Source organism: Paralichthys olivaceus, chromosome 15 (genome assembly GCF_024713975.1).
Source record: "Paralichthys olivaceus isolate ysfri-2021 chromosome 15, ASM2471397v2, whole genome shotgun sequence".
Lineage (NCBI taxonomy): Eukaryota > Metazoa > Chordata > Actinopteri > Pleuronectiformes > Paralichthyidae > Paralichthys > Paralichthys olivaceus.
The window spans coordinates 5,767,757-5,795,000 of NC_091107.1; the positions used below are offsets into that span (position 1 = coordinate 5,767,757).

Sequence of the window (27,244 nt, forward strand, 5' to 3'; positions counted from 1 at the left end):
GCGTTGTGTACAGCTTTATGTAAACGGTGTATGAAATCAGCTTATGCTTCCATGAAACACCCTGTGGCGAACAGAAAGGAGAGTCAGTTCTTCCGGAAGTTAAATGTTAGGACAAACAGACCAGAGGTTCACTGATGACTTCTGTTATTCACATCACACGCAAATCTTATTACGTGTTTTGGGATTTTTTGTCGTGTTTTGATGCCATCTTTTTTTTTTTTTTTTGCCTCATAATCAAAATGTAGAATCATCCAATTGTCTGTGTTGTCAGTGCACCACTAGTTTAGACTATGAGCAGTTTCCACTCTCTCCCAGGATGTGCTGCGTGATGAACTGACATGATGAGAGCGTGCAGCCTTCATCCTCCTCCCTTTGTTTCCTGAGTTTGTGGGGTTAATAGATGTGAGTGTTGCCAGAAAAAAGAGCTGGTGACTTCTCTCCTTTCTTTTCTTTCCTTCTCTCTTTTCAGCAGATCAATGCTGTATTAATCAGTATAGTTGATTCTCTTGCTCCTGTTTTATTGTGCAGGTCTTACAAAAGCAGCTCGGGAGTGAATAACAGAAAGACTGAGCTCTTCCTCAAGGAACATGAACATCTCAGAAAGTAAGAAATTTCTTTCAAACTTGAATGAGACCCTCAGCCCAACCGTCCCCTTACATTCAATCAAGCTGCACCAAATCACACAGATATCAGTCCCCTACATATGTCTGATTTATTTTCATCAAGATTCATTAATTATTCCCCAGGAAACTGGTGACAATCAAAATAAAAACACCCTATCTCTCATTGTTAAGGAAGTAAAAACAATCTTGGATCTGTCTCTTTGTGATGAAAATTGGTTCTTTCTTGGCCCATGTCCCATCCTTCCAACAAGTTTTGCGGGAATCTGTTCATGTAATATATGTTTTTATAAGTGTTTGGTGTTATCTTCAGCAGGTATGATCCTTAGTTTTCATTTTTGTTTCTATTCTTCAGAAAATCCTGAGCAAAAACCAAACTATGTAAACACATGTAAGTGATTATCAAGCGGCAACATCCGGGGCTGAGCGCTGAGGCCAATGCGGAAGTGCAAAACACTGCAGTTCACTGGGTGGCCACTTGAGGCTGGCTCCATGTTAAAAAGCCCGACTTTAGAGCAGAATTAAACGTGTTTACAGCCTGGTTCAAAAAACGAGTTTAGTCGCAATCGGTAAGTTCTTCCTCCATGACAACCCTGAGTGGGGTGAATTTTTGTCTAACTCGCTCGTTTAGATAATACAGAGGTTTGTAATTGTGAATAATTATCACTTGATTGACACGTGACGTCACCGTTAGCTCGTCACTCCGGCTGTTAGCCTCCGGTCTGCTCGGCTTCACCTGAGCTAACAGGCTAATCCGCGTCACCGAGCACGAGCGGAGTCTGTGGAGGAGTTTTCACTCACATGTGAACATCATCGTCTGTTGTTCGGCTGATTGTCCTGACGGAGAAGTGGAAGGCGTCTGTGCTGCAGTGTCTGTGGTGAGTAAAGTACTGTCTTTGATTTACGTGTCAGTAGTGATGAGCAGGTATCATTGTTACCTGGCTGGTTAGCTTAGCTCCGCTAACCTCCAGGCAAGATACCAGCAGTAACGGCGATGCTAACGGGAGGGACGGGAGTTATCAACCCGACATGAAGCGTCCGCACGGCGGAGAGAGGAGTGTTAGAGTTTATGGTGATAAATCTTTTAAACTGAAGGCGACTGTGAGTTTAGTGAATATCATCAAGTTAGATATCTAACGTTATGTAAAGTTGATCAGCTCGCCAACCCATTTGACTACGTCACTGTGAGTAACTTCAGTAATAATGTTTTATCAGATTATTGGTTCAGAAATAACGTCAGTGCAGCTGCTGCAGTGTGAAACTTGTTGAGCTGGACTTTATTTATGAATGAACAGTTTACCCACCAGGTATAGACCTGTTTTCATAACTTACTAACAATTAAAGCAAATTATTGCACATGATGCATTACATTATATATGCAATACTTTTAATGTGAAAGAACTCCGTACTGCACTTCTTTATATACAGTCTATGGTGATTATTGATTTGAAATAGCTGCTTCTGTGTTATCGCACAAGACAAAGCAGGATTTGAAAGAATTTCTTCACGGTATTTTGATGCATCATGAAAACTTATTAGAAATCATTGAATCCCTCAGAGTTCATCAAGGTCAGATATAAAACAGATAACTAAACATTGTAAATATTCAACCCAAGACAGTATTGCATGTATTGCATGTGGTCTTTATTATCATTAATATCTCTCAACTCAGTGATGAATCCAATCTTTAATACTTTGTAAAAGACATTTGTGTTAAATGACATGAAACCAAATAGTTTATTATTTTAGATGAGTTGTTGTTTATCAGTCGGAGGGCAGCTTTCTAAAAGGGGGAAAGAAAAAAAGAGTGAGTACAATACATGATGGGGAAAAGTATTATATTTTTAGAAATGACACATTCAAAAGGAGAATTAACACACATGTATGTCATATGCACACATCTGTTACTGTCAGACAAATACATCTGATCTTCTCACCTCATTTGGTGCACAAGTTGTTTCCTATGCCGATGACTCCTTCGTTGCATTTGACCTTAACATCTTTCATGTCTCCAGTTTTCACGCTGCCTTTCTGTCCAACTGTTAAATATGAAGATTGGAGAGAAGGAGTAAAGTCACAGAAATATGATGATGATGTGAAACATGTGAAACAACTCACCTTCCATGTTATTCCCTATCCCAATGGTTCCACAGTTTTGCCCTTCAACATTGATGCCAGTCATGCCGCCCAGGGTAATGTTGGCCCCATCTCCTCCTGTAAAGAGGCTTCAACAGTTAACTTCTAACTTAAAAGAAAACACAAATACAGCCAAATATATAGAAGTTGAATTAATAAAATGATCTTTTCTGCTTTGTTTAATCTCTCAAATAAACATTTTCATGACGCCAAACATAAACCTTGATCATATCAGCAGATTTTATCTGCCAATCGATAATTTGGTTGGGCTCTGTGGTCAGACTTCTTACCTGAGTTGCATTTAGGTTGACAACGTCCTGACATTGTTCCCTCTAAAATCCAGAGAATGACTGAAAGGAAGGAAAAAACAGAGTTAGTTATGAAAATGGATTCAGATAAAATGCCCAAACACTTATTCAGAGTTTATGGTGTTTCCATCATTTGAAATTGAAATGCACAAAGTATAAGAAAATGAGCTCGATGTGTGGCAGCTGACATACCTGCAGTCTTTATCCTACCTGTGGTCTCAGTCGTCTGTCCTGGGCTGTGAGCTGAGCTTCAATTTAAGGGGGAGACACTGGGCTGTCCCATGTGTCCCGAACATGCCTTTTCATTTCCGTGGAAAAGGAACTTACTAATATGGTTAACAGGTATTTTGTTTTTTGGGAATTGATTGCATCAGTAAGCAAGAACGTTTTTTATATTCCCTCCAATCTTGTATGACAAACAAGAAAGTGTTGTTTCAGGAACTGAGCTCTCGATGGGTCCGTACTAGAACTTTATCCCATACTCGTTCACTTACTTACAGAAAACTTCTAAGAAAGGGAAAAGAAAGCCACTTTAATGACTCGGTTTCATAAAATCACTAACTGGGAATTTTGGACTTTGATTAATAATGACCTTAAGAACGGTAACCAAAATCTCCTTATCAAGAGTGAGCAAAGTTGAAGGCTTTGGAGTTTTGGGAATTGTAGAGGTTGTCAAAATTCATACTCAGGCAACATTAATATACAGAAAGCATGTGTGATGAAGCATTTCTTATAGAAGTAATGAAAGTAAAAACACACAAACAAAGTAGAAATGTGCTCACTATATACAGGTATGTGTGTTGGTGTGTTTATTGTTGTAGTGGTGGAAATTCTTGGTGAGAGCAACAAAATAAGAATTCTCAGATCAAACTCTTTTTTGTGAATTTATTCAAGCAGGAAAAACAACAGAGAATATAACAGAAAATAACCAAGAACATATCTAAGAATATATCAAAGTCTATATTCAGCTGAATAGGACGGAGGTCTCAACACCACAATGTAAAGCAGAAGTCTGACAAAGAGGAGCTCACTCCTTCAGATATTTAAGGTACTCTAGTCATAAAACTGTCATTAGATAGACGAAACACTTTTTGAACAATGGTACTTCTCTGGAAGCGCAATCAGTAGTGGATGAAAGCCAGTTCTGATGGTCACACCTGCATTTCTAGAGAATATCAATTGCGAAATATATGATTGTCGACAAGTGTTGCTCATGATGTGAAATGATAGGGCAGCAGGCCAGCACATGACAAAGATTATCTCGAAAAAAGGTTGTGTTGATTGTGTTTAAGCAGCGCAGTAAGAGGGAGGAGAGAGACTCTGAGCACAGGAAAGTGATTTTGACAAAGACAGTTTAGATTTTGAATGTGGCAGTAATGTCGCCATTAGCCCTGCTAAGCCAAAACTACTGTTTACAAACTTGATGTAAAGGCGATGAGATCACTGTGTAGTGAGCGAGGAAAGTAGTTTCACGTGTGAAGAAAGTAATTTTTTTTAAAAAGAAGAAGCTGGAAATAAGTAAGAAGCTGCCTCCCTGTGGACTCTGCCAGCTAATGAAAGATGAAGAGAAAAAGCCGAGGACAGCAGTAGATAGATAGTGGAAGAGGTGGACAGATAGATGAAGGAAGTATGAAGCACAGTATTGATTTTGTTGTCTCAGCTTGAGTCTGCCAGGATGCACACTGCAGCCTGTATGTGCTCTGCTCAGCCCTGAACACTGAACATTTCATTTTTCTCTCCATCACGTACCTCAGCAGTTAAAGGCAGCTGATGTGAACGTCCTTCTGCTGTTTTGCTCATATGCACCTAAATACATATTCATCCAGTGTATGCGTTGTAGAGATGAACTGGCTTCTGCTCTGTCGGGGTCGGATTTGACCAATCAGTGTGACGTTCTAAAGAATCCTCCATTAACCAGCACTTTCTCCTGTCTCACGGGACTCACAGGAAGTGCTCCCTTTATGATAATCGAAAAGAAAGAGCTGTGTGGTTTGGTGCACAGGCTTTCCTTTGTTTAATCCAGGAGAAACATTTTCCAGTGTGCTTCAAATCATATCAAAATGTTGTTTGTGAAAGTGATGATGGGCTTCAAATGAAGGCGTTACAGTGTCTTTCAACTTGTCCTTTTTCCATTTCTTATTCACAGCTCCGATCGGCTTATTGACAATGCAATAAGGTGAGCTTTATTGCTGCATTCACTCTCCTCCTCTTCCCTTTTACTCTCAATCACTCACTCAACTCAGTCACACACACAAACACACACATCATGAACAAACAGCCCATTCAGATCTGTTAAAACAAGCTATCGTAACTTTTTGCTTCTTGGCCAAAAAATCATTAAACGTAATGTGATGCTGTGACGACAACTGCATCCCTCATTTAATCCCTTGTGCTCTATCTCCGTCCAGTATCGCCATGTCGACCAAAGAGAACATCACTTTTCAGCGTGGGATGCTGAAGTCCATTCAAACCAGGGTTACAACTTTGGCCAGTATCCTTTTTATCATTTTAATCATTTCTCCTCCATCGCTCTTTACCCAGACTTCTACACTTTGTGTGTTAAAATAAAATCTCAGTTTTACCTTTTTACAGGACAGTTACACATATTTGTCTCAGCACATGCTGATGCTATGCAGAGAGGACAGCTTGTATGACGCAGTAGACTTTACGATCAGGCTCCATTTATCCTTTTCTCCCCCCTGGTTGCTTGAAGAGCCCTGCTGATGTATGTTCCCCACTGCTTTCTGCCTCTTGCTCACTGCAAGCGAGGGAAGCCCGACTTGGATCTTAATTATTTTTCCTTCACCACACTTCCCTGCCCCTCAGATCGTTTCCCCGCCATCAACAGTCTCATCCAGAAAATCAATTTGCGCAAGAGGCGTGACTCTCTAATCCTAGGCGGGGTGATCGGCGTCTGCACCATACTCCTGTTGCTCTACACTTTCCACTGATTCAATACGTCACTTGGTCGTCATTTACTTTAATTTTCAAATATTCATCAGTCCCACTGTTGCCAAGATATTGTTTTGAGATGTTCTTATATGTCTCCTTCTATTGTAATGAACTTTCCTTAAAAGAGCAGTGAAGAAAGAAATGTTAAGCTTCATCACATTAGGGCTTAATTGAAAGTGTGGTTTTGTTGAGCTCTCACACTCGAGAGTTTTATTTATTTTCTACACAATGTTCACGTTTTCATCTTGAATTTATATATTGCTGCTTGTGCTCTGTTGTAATTTTAAATCTTTATAAATGTATGAAGTAAGATTTTACTGACATGGTGTACCGTTCATTTCGCACTTTTTCTATGGTATTGACGGTGCCTGACCGAAATAAAGAGGACGATCTCACTCCTGAGTGTGTCATGCTCATTCAAGTTTATTTCAGACATGCAGAATTATGGCACGTTAACCAGTCATACAGTATAAATGTATAAACATCAACATCAGAGTGCCAGGAACAGTGCATACAGGGGGAACGGCCCCTTTCTCATATCTTGCAGTATATTGTAAACATAATGAGGTGTAGAGATCCAGGCAGTTCCAGTAGAGTCAGTTCATTTTATCATAGTAGCACGCGAAGCAAGAGATCACACTACGACTGCAGCGGGGCGTTGTGTACAGCTTTATGTAAACGGTGTATGAAATCAGCTTATGCTTCCATGAAACACCCTGTGGCGAACAGAAAGGAGAGTCAGTTCTTCCGGAAGTTAAATGTTAGGACAAACAGACCAGAGGTTCACTGATGACTTCTGTTATTCACATCACACGCAAATCTTATTACGTGTTTTGGGATTTTTTGTCGTGTTTTGATGCCATCTTTTTTTTTGTGCCTCATAATCAAAATGTAGAATCATCCAATTGTCTGTGTTGTCAGTGCACCACTAGTTTAGACTATGAGCAGTTTCCACTCTCTCCCAGGATGTGCTGCGTGATGAACTGACATGATGAGAGCGTGCAGCCTTCATCCTCCTCCCTTTGTTTCCTGAGTTTGTGGGGTTAATAGACGTGAGTGTTGCCAGAAAAAAGAGCCGGTGACTCCTCTCCTTTCTTTTCTTTCTTTCTCTCTTTTCAGCAGAAAAAAAGCAACAATTTTTAAATCAAGAGTCTCCTAAACTTGTTTTCAACTCAAGATTTGTGCTTTTTTTGTCTTCACTCCTCTTCCTCCTCCTCTTCTTCTTCTTCCTCATCTCTTTTGTGCAAATTTGAGATCAGGTGAAGTCCAAGGAGTCGGTTGTGTGACTCCTTCCATCCCAGGGTTCACTGCTGGAGCTCTGATAGACAGAGAAGGGAGAAATATAGTCACACAGCTTCACACTGAGCTGTGAGTGTGTTTGCCATGTTTTTATTTTTCCATACCTATTGTAAACACTATGAAGATGATGACAGCCACACCCAGCAGAATTGCCAGACAGCTGAGCAGCATAGACAGACGCCCATATTTCCTGGCTCTATCAATATCCCCTGTATGGAGAACAGACCTGGACTAATGGGGAAGGGGAGGAAGTGACTAATGATGAATTATTGAAATCCAACACAGCAACAAAACACCTGTAGTGTTTGAGGGTATGTTCAAATACACCCAAACATCCAAAGCACAGAGACAATCCTAGTTCACATGGGATGGGAATTAGAGGAGTAAGTGGATGTAACACTCACCACATTCGCGTACCACAGGGCGCATACGTTGAGCGGCACTGCGGGACAGAAGCAGGACAGCACGGCGAGCCAGAGGTAAGTAGGGGGTACGGACCCGGGCGGCACCGGGGAGGGCAGCTGGCCCAGGCTCAGCCGGGACGTGGACTTGGGTGGGGCCGCCAGCTGCCCGACGGAGCCCGACTTCAGCGGCGACCTGTGTCCGGTCTGGTCCGCGTCCAGGGACCGGACGCTCCCTCGGATGTTGAGGGAGAAGGAGTCGGACGGTTTGATGTTGGTCTGCCCGCCGGGCTCGGTGGTAGCGGCGCCCAGCAGCTTCTCCGTGTCCTGGAAGTCAGTGGGGTTTGAAATTTCCCTCTCGCCGAGGGCACTTTTCCCAAAGACGGCATCAGTGTTGATGGCCATCACGGAAAGATAAGGAAGTCTTATAATGTGTGTGTGAGTGAGGGAGGGAGACGCTGTCCTGTGGATGGAGATGCTGAGGAGTCTTCCTTCAGATCTTCTCCATGGGGGGTCATCAGATTCAATATTATAAATTCAGAGAGGCTAATACCTCCAAGCTAATCTATTTAATTAAGCAGTCTAACTCCATCAAAATGTCTTATTGATGAGCTCGATGTTATTGATGTCTTGGTCCCTCTCACGTTTAGTTGATGATGAGCGTCTGGACGCACGTTTTGCCTCCCCCATCCTCCCCCGCCCCTCTCTCTCTTTCTCTCTCTCTCTCTCTCTAAGTATTGAAGTATTACCGCATCCCCTCACATCTGCACAGCTCATTCCCATCGTCCGAGTCCTGCTCATGCACCAGGCGAGGCTTATTGATGTGACATTGCAAAAAACAAACAACCAAGTTAAACGTCTCTTGGAGCCAACACACGCGGTGCGTAAAAGCTCTCCATTTACGCACGGGGGTCAGCGGCTGCAGGAACCTCCTTGTTCTACACAATAAATTGGTTAATTGATATTTCCTTGCCCACACCCTATACTTATCAAAATACAATTTGAATTGAGAATAATTAGGCCCGAGCACTGACAGTGCGAAGGCCCTGTTGAAATAGTAATGTTTACTATTAAGCCCTGTTTGGGTTATTGCTCGGGTTATGACTTTTCTAAGACTTATGTCAAATATTTCGCTCACAAATCGCGAAAAAGCGGTCGAAAAGAGCGAGAGTGAGAAAAAGACTGTTTGGGCTAAAACTTCTCTCAAAGCCACAAACAGGTTGTTAGACATGATTTTTAGATCAAAGCGAAGCAGAAGGTGTTAGCTTCGCTTACATGTCACTGAATCTCTGAGCTCAACTTTTGGCTTTATCATTTAAAAAAAATATATTTTTCCAGTTTCACCTCTCCATTGTATTGAATGTAAATTTTGAGAAAAAACTTCAGGAAGGAAAACAATTTTGTCGCTCCCACAGACACATGTCTTAACTTTATCTAATAAAAATATATCTGTACGTTCTGCTAAGTCTTAGGATTCTCACAGTGGTTTTAGTTCACAGATAGGATGTTCAGGTTTTGTTGGAGGGGTGCACCAGAGCTTAGATCTGTCTCTAGCTTTAGAGACACGTGACCAGTGATTCAAAGGTCACAAGTTCAAGACCCAGTGAGGGCAGAGCTTTTATTTTGCGTTTCACTGCTACTACATAGACACATAAGGAGGCTGGATTTTCAAAATAAAATTCCATGGATGGTGATAAGACCTTACCAGGAAGCCTGAAGGAGGCTAACATGGTTTCTCTCTCTCACTCTCTCTCTCTCTCTCTCTCTCTCTCTCTCTCTCTCTCTCTCTCTCTCTCTCTCTCTCTCTCTCTCTCTGAAATTGGCACATTCTTTCTCTCTCACCAACCTGGATCATGTTATAATCATGCAGCTTTTAGAAATGTCTCTCTAGCTGAATAGCGCCACCTAAAGTGCAGCCCTGGCACTAAGATTGACCAATATGTACAAAAATAGGTAATAGGAGCATGTGTTTTTTCATTACATGCAAAAATGTTGCTTGGGTCGATATGCTAGACCGAATGGGCAGTCGACCATGAATGTAACAGTATTAAAATATTGATTATTATTACTGATGCATTAATATGTGATTAACCTTTAAATTATGTAGCTGATGAAGCTGCATGATGGCCTAGTTATATATAACGTTATTTTTAGCAGTGTGTTGTTATGATGATATATGTATATATATTCAAATGTTAGCAACTGTTACTAAAGCTGCCAAATAAATGTAATGGAGTACACAGGGTTAGGGTTAAGGAACAACTCAGAGTTCCTCAACATATGATACTTCAATTCAGTAAATATACTCAGTATACAGTCCTATGCATCAAAATGAGCTCCAATGCAGCAATGAGTGGTTACATATTAATGCATCAGAAATATTTGTGAAAAACACTCAGTCCTAGGATATTGTGCTCAACTAATACTTTAACTTGAGATACTTCTGCTTTGACATTTTGCTGATTTTTCATTTGTAATTTTACAATTTTCTTGATTTGAACAATGTGTGATTAGATTTTGTTAAAGATTTCTGCAAATGTCCTGGAAATTATGTTTTTTTATTTAAATATCAGTGGAGTATATGATATTTGCACTTTCTGAACGATGAATCATAACTGCAGTTGATAAACTAACTTAACAACAAGTGGACTGGGGAAAGAGAAAGACTCATTCAAATATCACTGGATGAAGACCGTTAAATATCAGCTTTTAATTCTTCTTACATCTAAATGGAGAATTCAGCACATCAGAGATTTAATACCGTGTTTATCCACAAGAGGAGCTAGTAACTGACTCTGTTTACTTTTTTAAACCTTAGTTTTAGAGATTAGATCCCCATCTAGTGGAAGTTTTGACCAAATGCACCAAGGCCCATTCCAGTTTTATCTCATCTTCAATTGAATAAAGAGATTTATTCAGAAAATGAAATGAGCTGCACATGAACTCTGAAGTTAAATTCCATTTTTCTATAGTTTATATCATTGACGTCCAGTTAGATGACTTTATGATTTCTAAATTTAAAGAAATCCTTTGATTGGTCCCTTCACCCACAGACACTTTACGTGCACTTTCTTTCTCAGACCCGAGCCACCCTTGCAGCTGATAATTCCTATTGGCCCTGAAGAGCAGATTCCCCTTTCTGGTCTATGTGTCACAGTCTAACTGGATGTGGCCCTGATCAGCTAATTGACCTTTTATGTGAAGATTAAAGATAAGATAACCATGAAGTTATTGCTGATCTGTCAACATTAAACTTAAACAAGAGCATCTTAATTTCCTCTGATCTCTCTTGAAAGTAAAAATTAGGATTGAAATGTTTTTTAATTTGCCTCTTTTTGTGCCTCTGTTTTAATCATTTCTAGTCAAGAGTCACCATTGCTAATGTTTGCAGTGTCAATGTAATGTGAGTCATGTAACAAAGACAAACTGTTTTCTCAAGATGTGTTTAATATCACAGAAGATACAGATGAATAAGAGACGGATGGACGAACAATTAAAATCATCAGTCATTAGCTGAAGAATGTTGAAGTTTGAAATTATACTTTCCAGACAGCAGCTCTTTGCGAAAAAAAAACATTAAAACATTTTAAAACTTACATTACAGTAAATATTTAGGACACAAGAAAATAATATGCAGGACTTTTAATACTTTATTGGTGCTTTTAACCAGCAGATTACCAGTTTGACACATTAACTAAAACTAAAGTTGCAAATCTGTCACCCTTAAACTTAGACAAGAGCATATTAATATTTTTAACAACCTTACATGTGATTAGCACAAGAATATAAATAACGGTTGTACAAGTCCAGTTTAACTACCGAGTGTGTGAAACTGCCTCCTTCCTCAGTCCCCCTCCCACCTTCAGCTGTCAGCTTCCTCTCCTCGAGTCGTCCGGGGCAGGGCAGACCAGAACAGTTCTTCAGCTGGCAGCTTTAGCATGTGTACAGGAACATAAAGCTCGCCAGTGAAGAACTGCTGTGCGTCAGCCATTTGGGGGCCGAGGGTGCGAGGGGAGGTGCCGGGAGTCGGCCAGTGAGCGTGAGAGCTTGAAGCAGACAGCCCGGGGTGACGGAGGACGAGGCACGACTCCTCTTCCCTTCCTCTGCTCACAGATTCCTGCAGAAAGAGAGGAAGAAGAGTCAGTTTAACTTCCCCTCTAAACTCTCAGCTCGTAGCGTGGGTATGAGGTGGCCTGCAGCCAGTCACACACACACAGAAAGTGAGTGCAGTGGTGTGTGCGATCAGCTGTGAGTAAGTGGGTGAAACGAGGTGATATGTAAGAACGACAGGAGAGATACACACAGGATCATGTGTCAGATCACCAGAGGGGGAAACATGCATCAGCAGCTCAGCCTCTGCATGTTACACAGCACCGGCAAGAAATTCTTAGATGTTCTCTCAGTTATGATGCTGCGGATCAGACGCCGGCCTCCAGAGAAACTCTCCTTCTTTTTTTCCTTAATGTCAGTTACCGTGGTTACGAGGCACGAGCAAGTGGAGTCGACAGCCACTTACATGAAAGATCCCAGAATCCTTGCGGAAGTCCTCGTCTGATTTGCTCATCAGCATTTTAGCACCGTCATGTTGAGCGTGTTAGCTGAAGTACAACACCACAACAGCTAGCATGACCTTTATTTTGAAAAAACAACTATAATATTTATAATCGATCAATCTATTAATCTATTGGGTTTTTCCCAGAATTAAATGAAAATAGAACATTCACAGAGAGGTTACGCACCGATCGACGAGTGCGTGTAAAGCTTAAGCATGTCTGTGCTTTTCTTGCGTTCAAAGAATGTAATCTTGCGGTGATCCGGAGACATTGAGGACATGCTCCACTTCTCCGCTTGACGATGAGTAACACATGCTGTACATTCCTGTTCTAAGGAGAAGCAGAATAATCTCAGGTATTCGAGCGGCCTGTGGCCTGCAGACGGCGCACAGCAGGGGAGGGTGGGTCACAATCAACCAGACTTATGAAGGTTTTACAGACATGGCCGCTGGGGAAAAATAACTGTCTCACACTTGGTTTGGATTTTAGTTAGGCGTCATCCTGAGCGTGTCGGAGAGTCACTTCAGACGTATAACAGAGATCATTAATATTACACGTACATGGACAAACACTGATAAGACTTTCTTCCACCTTCTGACAAATGTATCTACATGACACATATCAACCTTTTTTTAAATGGGTGAGTCATGCAGACGGTTTGACTGCCTGTTCTGACTTGTGACACAAATAAAATTGTCCTTGACTAAATCTACTACTCTTTATCTTTTAAAAAAACACTAGAAGATATCTGCTAGTACCATTTTTCAAACGTACAATAAGTATCTAAGCCACTAGGGGCCCCTGGATCAAAATAAAACCAAAACACCTTGTTTGATGATGTTGTGAAGCCCCATGGGATCATGGGAGTTCATCACAATTGCCACTGAAATCTACCTGACGTAACTCCCGTGCCGGTCGTGTTCACGAATGAGGTAATGTGATAAAGTTTTATTCACTTCATGGAGCAAATGGCGACGAATAATCATGATTCATTACGAACACGTAGACTGGCTTACTGGCTAGCAGTGAGTTTTTCTTTCGTCATACGTCATTTGCCTCGGATGTTAAAGCAGAGACGGGTAGAGTGAATATGATGCAATTAAAAGGCGGCCAAAATGAAAGGGAGATTTATCTGCATTTGAACATTGTTGGACACATTTTGGATAATGTAAGTACACAAGTCAACAAAACTGGGCACCCTGAGTGTATCTGGACCAAATTTCATGACCTTTCGATTTTTTGGAATCTTGAAGATGACTCATAAACTGATTCTTTGTTTCCAGTGTTCGTTGCAAAAAAAATGTTGCCGGCAGATCCTGAAAGAAAAGCTACTTCCCAGCAGTATCATATGGTGGACCACCGCCCCACCCCCGCAGGGCTCTACACGCGCTCACGCCAGTGTATGAACGCATTCAGGCAGGAAGACGTGCAGTACAAGTCCTCTGGCCACACACAGGACCAGTGACACTCCTAACTGTTGACTGAGGCTACCACAACCTCAAACTGAAACTGAATTAGCGATTTGTTCCATAGCGTGTCACTGCCTCCACAAACGGCGACTCTGTATCTTTAGGTTCACAATGACGGCCAGTGTTGAACCCTGAGACCCTTTAGCTGTGCCACCATTTCCCATGTCTCCTCCTCCTCTTCTTCTTCTCTTCCAGTCTTTCCTGACTAGTCTGTCCCCTCCAACCTCTCTCTCTCTCGGTCAGATCAGACTGTCCTGCATTCCTGACATTCCAGCTGCGTATGTTAGAAATTCCATCCGGCTGCTGTGGGCTCGCACGGTCTCCTCCACTCCTCCTTTTCCATCCCTCTATCCTTCACCCATCCCCACTCTGTGTGCTTGTCTACATCTGGTCTGCACCAGACAAGGCGGACGTGGCTTCACCATCAGGTTCACCCTCACCTCCCTTTCGCCTTTCTTTTTTTTTGCACCTCACGCCTCCCCCTCTCTCTTACTCTTTCATTCTGTCCTGATGGAGCGAGGGAGGCAGACAGAGCCACATAACAGCCGGCATGGAAGGCCTTGAGACAGGCTTTTATACAGGGGCAACAGTGTAAAAAGACATAACACACAGTCTGATATACAAAAGAGCTGAGCTTGATAGGGAGGGTAAGAAAGAGGAAAAGACAAGCTGGAGTGGAATTGGCAGGATGTGCGTGTCTGAGAGAAAGAGGAGTGATGTGTGTAAACAGGGTGTGAATGAACCGTGCACACAGAAAAGAGGAATTATTGACATTTGGGAGGATGTCTCATCGAGCCTTAGCCACAAAATGCCAGAGCGGAGTTTGAATGTGTTTATCAAGGGAGCTTGAAGTTGTGTAACACAGAAAATATAGGTAGAAGCAGCGCACTCCTATAGAAGCTGAGCAGAATGTGTAAGATGGAGGGTGGGACAGACAGATCCCCGTCAGAAAGGGACAGACAGACGTCTTCCTGTGCTTCGTGACCACTCGTTTGGTCTCTTCATTCACGTGGTGACGCTGTTGTGTGAGAATACCACAGGAGGCGATGAGATAAGATACCTACAACCTCGATCTGGTGAAAATATGAGGAACTGCAGATTTATCACATGAATTGACAGATTTACAGATTTGCATATACTCACACATGATAATGAACCGTTGTGCGTCAATGACATACATTAGTTCAGGTGCATTCCTCTGCTGTGGGTGTGGCCCACATGGAGTGTTTACTGCCCCAGATTGTAGTCTTCAACATACACTGATCATTTCAGACTGGGAATGGGGACAAAGACAGGGAAAGGGTGGTGGCTTTGGCAACACTCTGACCTTAGTGCGGTGCTCTGCTGCTCGCTGGACTTTAAAAGGCCATCTCCCGTTAACCCTGAGATCACCACGACGTGTTTTTATTTGCTTACCGGATACCATTCTGAATTCATGACATCCTGGGAGGTGGTTTAATGTACGAGGCCTGTAAGCCCCTCCTCAGGCAGTCTGTGCCATTTTCTCTGAAAAGACTGAACCTACATAACACATCCCTTCTTGCCCCATCCTCCCATGACAAGGCACGCAATAGGAATGAAGGGTGTAACCCAAGTTGAGCAAAATGGCTTCACTTCTGCAAACGCAAGGCTGGGAGACAGCACGGCACGGGCGAGGTTGCTGGGTTTTGCCTGGACACAGGACAAACACATGTAGACGACTACGAGTTGCTTTTTAACTGACACGCTGCCACTGCCATGTGATCCTCGCTGACGGAGTGGCTTATGTCACACTCCAGGGTTGCAGTGGCAGAAATGCAGCTCGTGACACAGCCTATTGAGCATTCCTACCGGTGCACTGAACTCTGGCTGTACAATTATATAAGACAGGCTCCATCGATGTAATATATACTACAGCTCCCTCCCTCCCTCCCCCACAAGCATTTATCCCAAAGAGAGACTTCTCATACTTAATTTAACTCTGCTTTTAAAACCTTTCATGTAGCTTAATAAGAGTAGAACTGTCAAAGACTTGTATCCGAGCTGAGGAGACCCAGAGGTGAACAGGGAGGCCTAAATACTTTGTTACGTCACCCGCTTCAGGAATGTTAAACTGATTCTGACAAACATCTTCGATAACTAACTGGTGTAATTATTTCATTTGAAGGATCCTCCGCCACATGAGTGCTGCCGTCACCACTTTTCTCAGAGAAGACTCTGCCTCAGATATTCTCCTAGATTTTCACCTATCCCCTACTCTAGCTCAGGCTTATTCCTCGGGCCTGTTATGAGCTCAGCAGATTTTAAGAGGCTTTGAACACGGACACATTTTGACAAGATTGGATTCCACTAGTGCAGACCTCAACTTGCAACTGCAACGTCTGCTTATGGTCTAAAAATACGACATTTGACTGGATGATTTTTCTCGAAGATTGAGCACCAGAATCATGGTTTTTCTGAATGTACTGTGGTAGTTATGACATATAATAGATTGGAACATTACATGAAAGTCTGTAAATCTTTAACAGGCCGTTTCTGTTTTAATTCAGATATTATCCTGACTATTTAGCACGTTTCATTCATCTCTTCATCGGTGGAATAGTCCATGCAGCACTTTAACAAAGTCTCTGCCCACAGTTTCACAGTGTCAATGATATGACTTTGGATTACATTTTAGCAGGAGCTCAGAGGTTATGGTGGCAAAATGTCAAATTTCTAGGTTGCCCGTAAATCCTGTAGTGTCAGTCAGTGGGCCTGGATGATGTGACACACACACACACACAGGCCTTGAGCCTCAACTCCAATCACATCACATCCATAACCTCGACAATCTGACGCTGTAAAACTAACATCTGACCTGCAGAGGTGATGTTTGACTTCATAAAGTCGTATGAAGGATGAATCCCAGTTGTCGTTTCCACGCAAACTAGGTCATCGAGCCGCCACGGGCTAAATCATGCGGACAGGAACACGCATATCGCCGGCAGAGACGCACACGCACACACTGAAGTACTGAGCCCCACCTTGACCGGCGGCCGGGTCGCTCCGGCGTGGACAGCCCATCCCGAGCGGACCCGGCGGAGTTCAGGCTTCCTCCTTCGGCCACTGCTCGGCGGAGTCCCGGAGCTTCAGCAGGGTGTGTCGCTGTCAGTTGGTTTGTTTCAACCGCACAACGATTCACGGCGTAAAACACGGTTTGGCACCGGGTTCAATCTGTGGATCTGAGGCGACTTTTACGCGCAGCGGCTGCGGCGGAGAAGACGCAGGACTTCAGCCCCTTTTACCCAACTCCTGCTCCACTCCTCTCGCTCTCTCTCTCTCTCTCTCTCTCTCTCTCTCTCTCTCTCTCTCTCTCTCTCTCTCTCTCACACACACACTCACACACAAGTCAGACACACACCCGGTTTCCCACTCCGATCAGCTGGCAGCGTCATGACGTAAGCACCTACGAAGAGAGGACGTCAGACTCGGCACAGGCCTGACGCGCACACGCAGGGCGACTCCCCTCAAAACACCAAAAGCAGTAAAAACTATTAATGCCTGCGACATGTTTAGTAATTTTCTATTTTTACTGCAGTCTCACACCTCTATTTGTTTTTATTTCATCCTGTTTAGTTATTTTTTACCATTTATGTTCCTGTATATTGTGTCTTTAATGTTTATTACCTGTCAATGACTCATCTGTTTATCTCTGTTGACGCTTGCACAGTTTGAAATGAGCTATACTTAATTCATCTTTCAGTTGGTTGAACAATTAGTTCTACTGTGTTTGCACACTCACTATACATTATTAATATACTGTATTAGGATTATTTTAAAAAAAGTTTTTGCTGGTGAGATGAAAAAATGAAAAGCCCTAGAGGGCTTATACATACGGACATTTCACCCCCCCAAAAATAAGGTTGTAAAATACATTAGCTCAAGATGCAGGAGAGAAATTAACAAGATGTACAACAAATATAATTATTCAAATACACGTGAGACTCAACATGAGAAACATGGCTACATCATGTCTCAGTATCATCTGTTCTATTATCTGACTGTCTTGTTTTCAAATTAGGTAAATTTAAGTCTGTCAACTCAGCAGCTGAAGCAAATGTGTGAACGGCAACCACACGTTTTCATAACAAATTCACAAACATCAGCAACAGGCCTTAATCTTAAAACTATGTTTCTGACTAATCGAGTAGAAAGTCCCAGAGAGAAAGAAAATTACGACACATGAGCTCTGCTGACAAAGCAGCTCTTCAGGTGTCAGTTTGAGCCTGATTCTAATTGCACAAAAGTCACACTGTGTCAAGACGGCACAAGAGTCTGCAAATGGCCTCCAGAAACATCAGCAGGTCGAAGTGAACTTGTTAGCCTCTCACTGACGCACACACACACACACACACACACACACTAAGCAAGGACTGTACGGCAACTCTACAGTTTTTCTGTCTCTCTCTCTCTCTGGCCTGTCACTCTGCAGCTTTAAGCTTTCTGCAGTTTGAGAAGCTGCGTCCTCACCCGGTCACCTGACACAGCAAATCCACACAAGACCAAATCCGCTGTCTCATTCCCGTGTCTTTTCCTTCCCCTGCCTTCTTTTAGAAAAACACAGATATTTTTTATTACGCAATCATTAAGTGAAAGTTGATTCACCATGACCTGTCAGATTTAAAATGTGAGGCAGGAAACAGTAAAACCACTCGTCTGGTTTCGACCTTGATAAATTCCTGAATTCTTTGCATGTCATTGCATTTCCCACAAGGCTTTAATGGCCTCCTAACACAGAGATATGATGCTGTGTCTGTAGAAAGCTAGCTGGTAACCTGTGACCATCAGTGCTTAGCAATCCAAAACAATGTCCTCTATTTATGAGGGTGAAAATGAACCAGTGATCCTCATTACAAGACCCAAGCTGTTTTTAGACTTTTTACGGGAGCTCTTCCTGCCGTCCCCCCAGTAAAATGTCTGTATCATGAAAATGATTACATAACATTTACTAATTTCAGCGTTACTCAAAATATACAACACAGAAGGACCTATTTAATGGTGTCAGATGATCCAGTTGCTCTCTGAAAACTGTCTGTGCTCAGATATCTACAGTGCCTGGAAATATGCCGGCAAAATTAAACCCACTTCTGTAAAACAGTCACATCTTCTGGGTAGAAATTCCGGGAGCTTTCATGTACATGTAGGTCTCTTCCAAATGAAATCCAATTTTGCATGTTTTGCAAAAGCTGTTGAGCTGTTGTTTGAAAAACAGTCTTGCAAACAGATGCCAGTTCACTTACACGGAAACCTAAGATCTGTTTGTGTATTGATGTCTGCACCAGATGGAGAAGTGTGCAAGTCACTTGTCCGCCCCCCCCTCCCAACGACATTCATGACTCGCAAGATCATCAGAACAAGACGTGAGCTGGTGCATGGTTCAAACGCCACCAATCACCTGACCTGGGGAATAAATAGCCTATTGTGGGCCAAAGGTTGCAGGAACATAGAAATAAGTGCAGTAGTTAAAGCTGAATGTGCCTTGTGTTGGATATTAATGTTTTTCCTGTAGAACTGTGTGAACATCAGATTTTGTTTTTGTGGAGTCAGTGACGACAACGATCAGGGATCTAAAAACACCTGTGTCACGTCTGCATGTCAATGTGACCTTTGTCACTTCTGCATGAACAAATGTGACGTGTCCTCTATGACTCAGCATTATCCTCTGTCTTCCTTTATCACTGAAGGTACGAATGCAAAAGCCACAACACAATCTAAGAAAAAAACACAACACAAACGTAAAAGTGACAACACAACTTCAAAAGAGCCACAACACAACCAAAAGAGCCGCAACACAACTACAAAAGAGCCGCAACACAACTACAAAAGAGCCACAACACAACCAAAAGAGCCGCAACACAACTACAAAAGAGCCACAACACAAACAAAAGAGCTGCAACACAACCAAAAGAGCCACAACACAACCAAAAGAGCCGCAACACAACTACAAAAGCAGCAACACAACCGCAAAAGACATAACACAATCACAAAAGTCACAAACAGGAAACAACCACAATGGATAAGAGCGACGGCGGATGTTGACAAAGAAACAAGTACAGTTTTTCCTTTTTGGGTGTTCCAAGCATTTCCATTGTGATTAAGTTTCCATTGTGTGGCTTTTGTAGTTGTGTTGTCACTTTTGCGTTTGTGTTTTCTGTTAATGCGATAGTGTGAGACTCAAATATGCAGAACGTTTCTTAGCACCGTTTTAACAACAGACACGACACAGAACCCAAGAGTCCAGTTTAGTTTCTCATTGACTAAAGGTCACAAACTCTGCTTCAAATGTCCATATGTTGAAAAATCAGCGCGTATGTGTGTGTTAACTGTACAGAGGAACATGTGGGGGACTGGGTGCTGTGGTACAGGAATAGGACGGAAACTCCCTGGGAAATACCACACTGCGTGCTGTGAATGCTGTCAGAGGCAACATATAAATCCCCAGGCACTTTCTTGGAAGTTTCACTAATCATTTTCAGTTCCTTGCACATAATTAAAAACACACACACACTGCATTTCCCCCATGTTTGTGCAGTGTTTTTTTTCTTTGAAAAACAAAAAGGAAGACTTAAAACATTAATAAAGATAAGTAGTTTAGCGGGGATTAAACAGTTCATCAGGTACAGACAGTATTATTTCTTGTTTTAACTTTTGTAAGTTATATTTGCTCACTTGAAACCTATGCAGACCCCAACTGATTTACTCAGAAATGAAGTATTATATAAATATATGAACCTTTATGAGTGCACTGACAATCATCTCTTCCCTGGTCTTTATTGTTGTGTCTACAGCTCAAAGCCACGTCTGTCCAGTTTCCTACTTCATCAGTATCGTCAATTTCAAGTTTCATTTCCAGGGCTTTAAATAGTTTGGACCAGCAGGTCTCTCCCTGCTCTGGTTTCATTTAAAGATCACACGTGTTCCAGCTTGTACAGATATGTATTTGCACTGTGACGACAGAAGCATGCAGATGAAATTTCTGTTTGGATTGATCAAATCTGTTTTTGTCAGTCACAGTGTCTGACGATTAATTCCAGAGGGTGAACTAAACATCACTCATTTAACAGTCGAATCAAGCTTTTTATAAAGTGCAGCATGGTATCGGGCCTAAGATGAAAAACTAAAAACAACAGGGAATAACCCTGTGACTCTGCAGTCCAGAGCAACAAAAACTAAGGATAGATTTGTATTCACAAGTTACAGAAGACAAACATTTAAAATGTTGTTGAATTCAAATATTCAATGTGATAGTAATACAATTATGTACAAGGCCCACATCCCTCAGCATACCCTGAAGTATATAAATACCAAGTGCCTCCCTCTGGCACTTTTGTTTCTCCGTCCTGTATTTGTTTGTGGTAGTTTGGGGTCTTTTTGTTAGTTTTGAGTGTTTTTGTGGTAGTTTTTGTGTCCCTGTGGGTTTTTTGAGTCTATGCAATTGACATTTTTTCTTTACTTCTGTGTCATGTTGACATAGCTCCATGTCTTTGTGGTCATTTTCTCTCTCTGGGATACTTTTTTTTTTTGCAATTGAGTCCACTTAGAGTACTTTGTGTGGTATTTGTGTCCCTCTTCAAAGTACTTGTATCCCTTTATGTGGTATTGTTGTAGTCTCTAAAGTTGTTTTGCATACTTTTGTGTCTCTTTATGGTAACTTTGATTCTGTGATACTTTGTTATGTAACTTTTGTGTCTATCTTGTCATAATGTTGTCTCTATATGATTACTTTTTGTTGTAAAGTGTTTTGCACACTTCTGTGTCTCCTTGTGGAAGTCTTGTGAATCTCTGTGGTACTCCTTTGTGATACTTTTGTACTTCCTTGTGGTATTTGTGTGTCCATGACGTTCTCTGTCTCCGGGCTCCTTATTTGTACTTCTTGTGTAACCATTAAATTCCACCGGGTCCTCTGTGCTGTGTGTTCTTCCAGCTCTACTTCCGCTTTCCGCTCATTTCTTCACTTCCGCCTCGCTTGTCAGAGGCGTGTCCTGTTGCCATGGTCACGCGTCACCGGGCAACGCGGCAGTGAAGCGTGGTCGTGGAAAAGCTTTTTGTTCCGGAAATAAAACAAAGCGGAACAATTCACACGTTTTCTTCCACGATCGTTTTCTTTTTGTTTTTAAATCATGAAGTTAGTGAACTAGTTTGTTTACGGACCGAAGCTGCTTCACTTCCGCCTCCTGTGAGTGAACGTGTCTGTTCAACGTCGCATCATTTGATCGTCCTCAGCCTCAGCTCACTTGTTCTTCTCTGCACAGACACGATGCCGGAACACAAAGACTGTACACGGCTCCAGTCAAACAGTCACTGTGACAGCGAGAAGAACAGGAAGAAGAAGAAGAAGAAGAAAAGGAAGAGAACCGCTGCTTCCATCACTTCTCCAGAAAACACACGTCAAGGTGAACAACTACTCACTTTCTAGTACGACCAGAGTCTGGAAGCCTGTGACAGATACAAACCTGACTGCTAAATCAAAGTTATGACACTGAAAAGTTCACATTATGAGTGAGTGAATCGAAATTATGAGATAGCATGTCATTATTCTGAGGCACTAGGTCAGTACTTTGGTATATGAAGTCATTGTTTGACTTACTAACTCATCTTTTTGAAATGTTAGGATATTGAGTCATAATTTTAGTCAGTCAGTCGTTATTGTGATTATTTAATTATTTACAAAGGAACACATCGTCTGGTTTATTCTGTCTCTAGTAAAACCAAAACAAATTGCTGAAAAGCTCTAATTGTGCTTTGAAATTACTTTACACATAAGTACACGTAAGTTCTTCAATTGCCTTCGAAGTAAAAATGTAATTCTCACGCTTTCCACTCACAGAATTGGAGGATTGGAAAAATATATTTGGGACTTTAGGATTTCACATAGAAAAGTAATTATAATATTTATCAATTCATCAAAATCCCTAAAACCTCTTTAATAGCTTCCACTAAAATTAGTTTTAACTGACCATATTGTGTTATTACTACTGCAGTTTAAATGAAGGTCACACAATGTAGAATAGGCCCCTAGTGTCACAGCTCATTACTCTAAACCAAGCATGAGCCCTCTACATCCAGAGGCAGTCATTAGTAATCTAAACCCTCTGTTTTGCCTGCTGCTCTCCCGACAGAGAAACCTCACACTGTGCCTTTGCATCCTGAGACCCTGCCAGTTTCTCTGCTGACCCCTCAGAGTCCCGCTCAGCCCCGAGCCCCGCTGCCCAAGCTCACAGCTACAGGTAAGAATAGTGGAGAACAGTTCGCTGGCAGCGGCTGGAGGAGCAAAAAACACCCTAAGAATTCACCAGCCCCCCTGAGGGCAGCAAACAAACCCAGCGGCAGTGGAGCTCCAGCAGTGTCAGAGCTCAGCACCCAGGCCAGGGAGAGCCTGAGGTGGGAGGGAGGACTGGAGGACCCCCAGGCTGAGGAGAAGAGGCTGGAGCTGTACAGGGCCAACAGGCGGCAGCGTTACATCACACACAGAGACACTGAGTTGAAAGAAAGCCAGGATGCACTGAGACAGATTCTTCCTAAAGTGCACGGTGAGAAAAAGGCTTTGACTGAATCTTTCCATCAGGAGACTGCATCATTACAGCGATTGAGCACACACTTAAGTATAGAGGCAAACCACATTTAATCATATCAGGCTTTATTTGTTAACAGTGTAAAACAGATTGAGGCACATGAGTAAGGATCTTTTGCTGCCGTTGAAGACGAACTCAGAATGAGCTGCCAGTTCTGTACTTTTTAAAACAGCCGATAGAAATGTTTCTCTGGCAGCTACAGACCAACACATCCACAGTGGACCTGAATAGGCCTATTCAGAGTTTATCTTGTGCTTATAACTTATGCAACACTTGCGGAAAGTCCCGGATGTGATAATTCAGGACTGAAACACTATCAGGATAATGTCCCACTCCTCCATATCCACAAGTCAGAGAGAAAGAAAGGGGTTGAAAGTAAGAACCATAAAATATCAATTTCTAGATTTTTTTTCTTCAAATTGGTTTAATTAAAATTGAAATGTGACTAAAATGATTTGATACTACTTAGTCACACTGTAAAATAATAAGTGTTTAAAAGCTCATTCAATGTTTTATTTTATTTTTTTGGGTGGAACAATATGCAGGGATATTCTTTTCTCTCATTTCTTGCTGCTCTGTATTTTTAACTATATGAGACAAACAAAAAGGCAGGCAGTTTAAAACCTACATATTTGGTCCAGTATGTAGTTTGATGTCCTCCCTGATTCAACAATATATTAATAATGATATTTTCAGTGTAAGTGATGATGAGGTAACATAAGACTCATTTACAGAGAGACACATTATTTATAGTTGGTATTTCCTGCCTGTGCTGAGTCGCTGCTGGACGACAGGGGGCAGAGAGGTCACACGTTTCCTGAGTGAATGAAAAGCTCCAACACTGATGAGTCAATGAATACAAAAGGAGACAGAGCTGTGGTGACTGAGATGTTTTGTTATTCGTGAACAAAGTGAAACGCAGGACAAAAAAGTTTAAAAGACAAGTAACATCCTTGTTATTTTCTATCTGGGAATCAGGATTCACTTTGCTCAACAAAGGTGGTGAATGAAAGGACTAATATTCAGGATTGTTCTTAATCATACGAGAGCTGCATCTTTCACTAAAAATCCTCTGGAGAACAAAACATGAAGAATATGCATTGTGCTCAATGACTCTCTGTAATAATTAATAGTTTGGGTGAAGCTGCTCAGCTTTTTGTTTTGAACGCAATCCTCAGAAAAATGTGAGATTACAGGGAAATCTAGGTGCTGTTGTCTTCTGCCAGTAAAATGAACAAAAGAATGAATATGATTCTACTTTCAGCTTAAACAAGCTGTGCAACAGAATGTACCTCATCTATCATTAATGATCTGTCACCTTACCGTGACTGATTTCCGCATCAATGTGTTGAAGAACCTTGATTCCAGGTATTTAATGTGCTCTGTTAGCCAATAAAAAAACAGATAAATGACAAAAAATATTGGGTAATAATTTTCCATTTGCTTGTAACAGTTTCTCAATTGATTATAAAGAAAATTAATAAATATTATTATGATTTAAATTCTATCAAATATTATCCTTAAAAAGTTTGCACAAGTGGGAACTGTGGCGATACAGTGAAAATGAGACGAGCTGCTGAGCTCAAAGTAAACGTGGAGGTGGAACAACAGGTGTGAAGTAAAGACAGTGACACACCAGCAGAGAGAAAGAGAGAAAAACACAGCACTTCTTTTGTGGACACTTTGTCCCACTGCCTTTGTGTTCCATTCTCGGAAGGCTCATTGTTTCCCGTCGGTGGGTTTTGTTCCCGTTGCCTGTTTCAGCATCTATGCATCAAAGAGCCCCCCCCCCCCCAGACAGACTCACTGACCGTAGCATGTACGCGGTCGCAGTGGGCATCAAGGTCACTTGTGTTTTCCCAGCAGCCCCATCCAAGTAGAAAGGCACACATCGTCTTTAAAATCTGACTGGAGCTTCTCAAATGCGATGTCACTGCACTGTTACTGAAATACCTCTGGAGACATAAATCCATGAATTAAATAAAAAGATAAAATCTGATGAAATGATACAAAATATTAAAAAGTCCCAAAAATCTGCATCCATCTGAGGTATCTGTTGTGTGCACGGTGAAGTCCGCCTCACATGAACACTGACTGTGTGACGCACGGATGAAATCCACACAACCTGCAGCAACACACAGAGCAGGAAACTTCACTGTGGTCAACATCATAACTGAGGTCTGTCTCTTCTGACTCAAATGTTTTCATAACGTCTTCCCTCTCTGTCTTCGGCGAGAGCAGTGATGAAGAAGAGACAGATGAAGGACGAAGGCTTCACGCCGACATTGTTGAGAACATGAGAGGAGAGCTGTAGATCAGGACAGCTGCAGCCAGCTCAGATCATCTGATCTGTGAGGAAGAAGACACCACAGGTTTTTATATCCACATCTGAGATTCTGAAAAATACATGAACAGTACAACAAAGTGAGAAACATCCAGATGCTGCTTTCAACCACAGACTGTATACAAAGATGGATGACATGACAGCTCCCCGAAAGTCAAGCCAAAACATCTGGTGTGCCCCCTATTGGTTGGCTGCAGTATGAGTCATGAACCCAGCCTCCCCCATGTTAGTGCAATGAACTGAGCCTCTTCCTTCGAAAGAAAGAAAGAAAGAAAGAGAAAGACTTTACATACTGAGCCTCTTTCTTCGTGATGACATTTCCTGATGCGAACCTCTCAGCTACGGCCGACGCTGCTGGGTCATAGTTGAGGCTCGCCACGGCAATAACTTCCTCGTTCCTGAGGTGAGAAAAATATAAATACACATCTGGTGAAGGAGAAATGTTCTTTTTCCAATTCAAGATGTATTTTTTTGTTGAGAACATCAGCAGTTTGTTTTTCTCAGCTTACTTGATGTACAATGCCAGAAACTTCATGTCCTCAAACTTTCCTTTGATCTCAATCTCAGTGTATCCCTCCCCATAACCTGCACCAGAGTAACAACATCACATACATTCAGTGGTGGTCGGTGCGTCATTCAGAATAATCAGAGTGTAAGCTGTTAGCTGAACACACAGTGAATTGTTACTGTTGCTCTCTTTGATTAAAGAGTCCAAACTACCACAGTCATGTCAACTACAAAAATACACACAAACATATGCATTAGTGTGTGTTTGTGTGTGTCTGTGTGCGTGTGTGTGCGTGCTATCACCTGCATATCGGATTGTTTTACCCAGTAGGACGGTCCAGTAGAAAGGAACTGTGTTGAGTTCAGTCGGTTTATTCAGCATGTTCAGAGCTGCTATTCTCCCTAAACAACCATTTAGAAAAAAAGACGCAAATGTTAAGATCAAATAACAGACAATGAGGGTTTATAATCATAATTCTAATAACTATTTACCATTATAGTGTTTTATCTTTCTACATGATATAGGCTACATTACATCATATCATAAAAGACCAGAATTAAACGACTTTTTCCGGATTCTGCATTCAGAGCTTTGTGACTCTACATCACCATGTGCTTGTGCCATCTGCCAGTGTCCGATGTTGACCATTCGGTTTTTGGCCATCGCCAGGGGGAAGGTGGCGAGGTCGCCCCCACAGAACACATCAGGGACGTTGGTGCGCATGTACTGCAGGACGGAGACACAGGAGGACACTGATGAGTGCAGAATATTTTATTGTACTGTTAATTTTCTGTTTGAGGCCCTGGAAACCCACTCTACGTGTTGGGGTTGAATTGTATTAGCAAAACATCCGAGATGATTCAGGTTCATGTTGAGAATGACGGCACAGAATGAGATGTAGATAATCAGGTTGTAATAAATACGAACTGACTTTGTCAACATGTACAAAGTGTTTTGCATCCATCTTTACGTTACTGCCTCTCAGGACCTCAGAGTTTGGGATGATGCCTGGTGGAAGAACAGAAGATGACACAAGAAAAAATCATACAGCTTTGGAATCCTGT

General features: G+C 42.0%; 4 protein-coding genes and 1 long non-coding RNA gene across 8 annotated transcripts in view; 2 read left to right on the plus strand and 3 right to left on the minus strand.

Annotated features, from left to right (window-relative positions):
- Nucleotides 1–51: 51 nt before the first annotated feature.
- LOC138404886 (Golgi SNAP receptor complex member 1-like) lies at nucleotides 52–6,411 on the plus strand. Its single transcript, XM_069510262.1, has 5 exons — nucleotides 52–82; nucleotides 417–603; nucleotides 5,211–5,240; nucleotides 5,473–5,555; nucleotides 5,891–6,411. The coding sequence occupies exons 1-5, from the start codon at nucleotides 52–54 to the stop codon at nucleotides 6,013–6,015; spliced, it is 456 nt and encodes a 151-aa protein (XP_069366363.1). The 3' UTR covers nucleotides 6,016–6,411.
- A 128-nt stretch (nucleotides 6,412–6,539) lies between these two features.
- Nucleotides 6,540–8,416, minus strand: LOC109635660 (trafficking regulator of GLUT4 1-like). Its single transcript, XM_020096993.2, has 3 exons — nucleotides 7,720–8,416; nucleotides 7,420–7,546; nucleotides 6,540–7,334 (listed from the first exon to the last, which is right to left on the minus strand). The coding sequence occupies exons 1-3, from the start codon at nucleotides 8,119–8,121 to the stop codon at nucleotides 7,321–7,323; spliced, it is 543 nt and encodes a 180-aa protein (XP_019952552.1). The 5' UTR covers nucleotides 8,122–8,416; the 3' UTR covers nucleotides 6,540–7,320.
- A 2,729-nt stretch (nucleotides 8,417–11,145) lies between these two features.
- On the minus strand, nucleotides 11,146–17,126 carry LOC109635751 (uncharacterized). Its single transcript, XR_002203151.2, has 2 exons — nucleotides 16,741–17,126; nucleotides 11,146–11,833 (listed from the first exon to the last, which is right to left on the minus strand). It is a non-coding gene; the product is annotated as an uncharacterized lncRNA (long non-coding RNA).
- Nucleotides 17,127–20,471: 3,345 nt separating this feature from the next.
- The window catches only part of liat1 (ligand of ATE1), an 8,832-nt gene continuing 2,059 nt past the window's right edge, over nucleotides 20,472–27,244 (plus strand). The window contains exons 1-6 of one of the 3 annotated variants that reach the window (XR_011246219.1): nucleotides 20,478–21,932; nucleotides 22,009–22,149; nucleotides 22,876–23,286; nucleotides 25,570–25,700; nucleotides 25,787–26,075; nucleotides 26,768–27,129. Coding sequence is in view for 2 of the 3 variants with exons in the window: in XM_020097409.2 (XP_019952968.2) it covers nucleotides 22,014–22,149; nucleotides 22,876–23,381 (642 nt within the window). In the remaining variant the exon portion in view is untranslated. Of the gene's footprint in view, nucleotides 21,933–22,008; nucleotides 22,150–22,875; nucleotides 24,748–25,569; nucleotides 25,701–25,786; nucleotides 26,076–26,767; nucleotides 27,130–27,244 lie in introns of those variants that run through there. The other 2 variants (XM_069539859.1, XM_020097409.2) reach the window with 2 other exon arrangements.
- Nucleotides 24,204–27,244, minus strand: part of aifm5 (apoptosis inducing factor mitochondria associated 5) — a 7,628-nt gene continuing 4,587 nt past the window's right edge. For both annotated transcript variants that reach the window (XM_020097407.2, XM_020097408.2), the window contains exons 14-19: nucleotides 27,112–27,188; nucleotides 26,789–26,906; nucleotides 26,483–26,581; nucleotides 26,182–26,257; nucleotides 25,966–26,070; nucleotides 24,204–25,677 (exon numbers count right to left, since the gene is read on the minus strand). In XM_020097407.2, coding sequence (XP_019952966.2) covers nucleotides 25,644–25,677; nucleotides 25,966–26,070; nucleotides 26,182–26,257; nucleotides 26,483–26,581; nucleotides 26,789–26,906; nucleotides 27,112–27,188 — 509 coding nt within the window. In that variant the 3' untranslated portion in view covers nucleotides 24,204–25,643. The remainder of the gene's footprint in view (nucleotides 25,678–25,965; nucleotides 26,071–26,181; nucleotides 26,258–26,482; nucleotides 26,582–26,788; nucleotides 26,907–27,111; nucleotides 27,189–27,244) is intronic.

Excerpts from the sequence above, each read along its gene's own strand:
- LOC138404886 (XM_069510262.1), top strand. The coding sequence starts at position 52 with ATGAAACACCCTGTGGCGAACAGAAAGGAGA. Across the intron at positions 5,241-5,472 it reads CTTATTGACAATGCAATAAG|TATCGCCATGTCGACCAAAG; the intron begins GTGAGCTTTATT and ends ATCTCCGTCCAG. Across the intron at positions 5,556-5,890 it reads CAGGGTTACAACTTTGGCCA|ATCGTTTCCCCGCCATCAAC; the intron begins GTATCCTTTTTA and ends CCTGCCCCTCAG.
- LOC109635660 (XM_020096993.2), bottom strand. The coding sequence starts at position 8,121 with ATGGCCATCAACACTGATGCCGTCTTTGGGAAAAGTGCCCTCGGCGAG. Across the intron at positions 7,547-7,719 it reads CCCTGTGGTACGCGAATGTG|TCCAGGTCTGTTCTCCATAC; the intron begins GTGAGTGTTACA and ends CTTCCCCATTAG.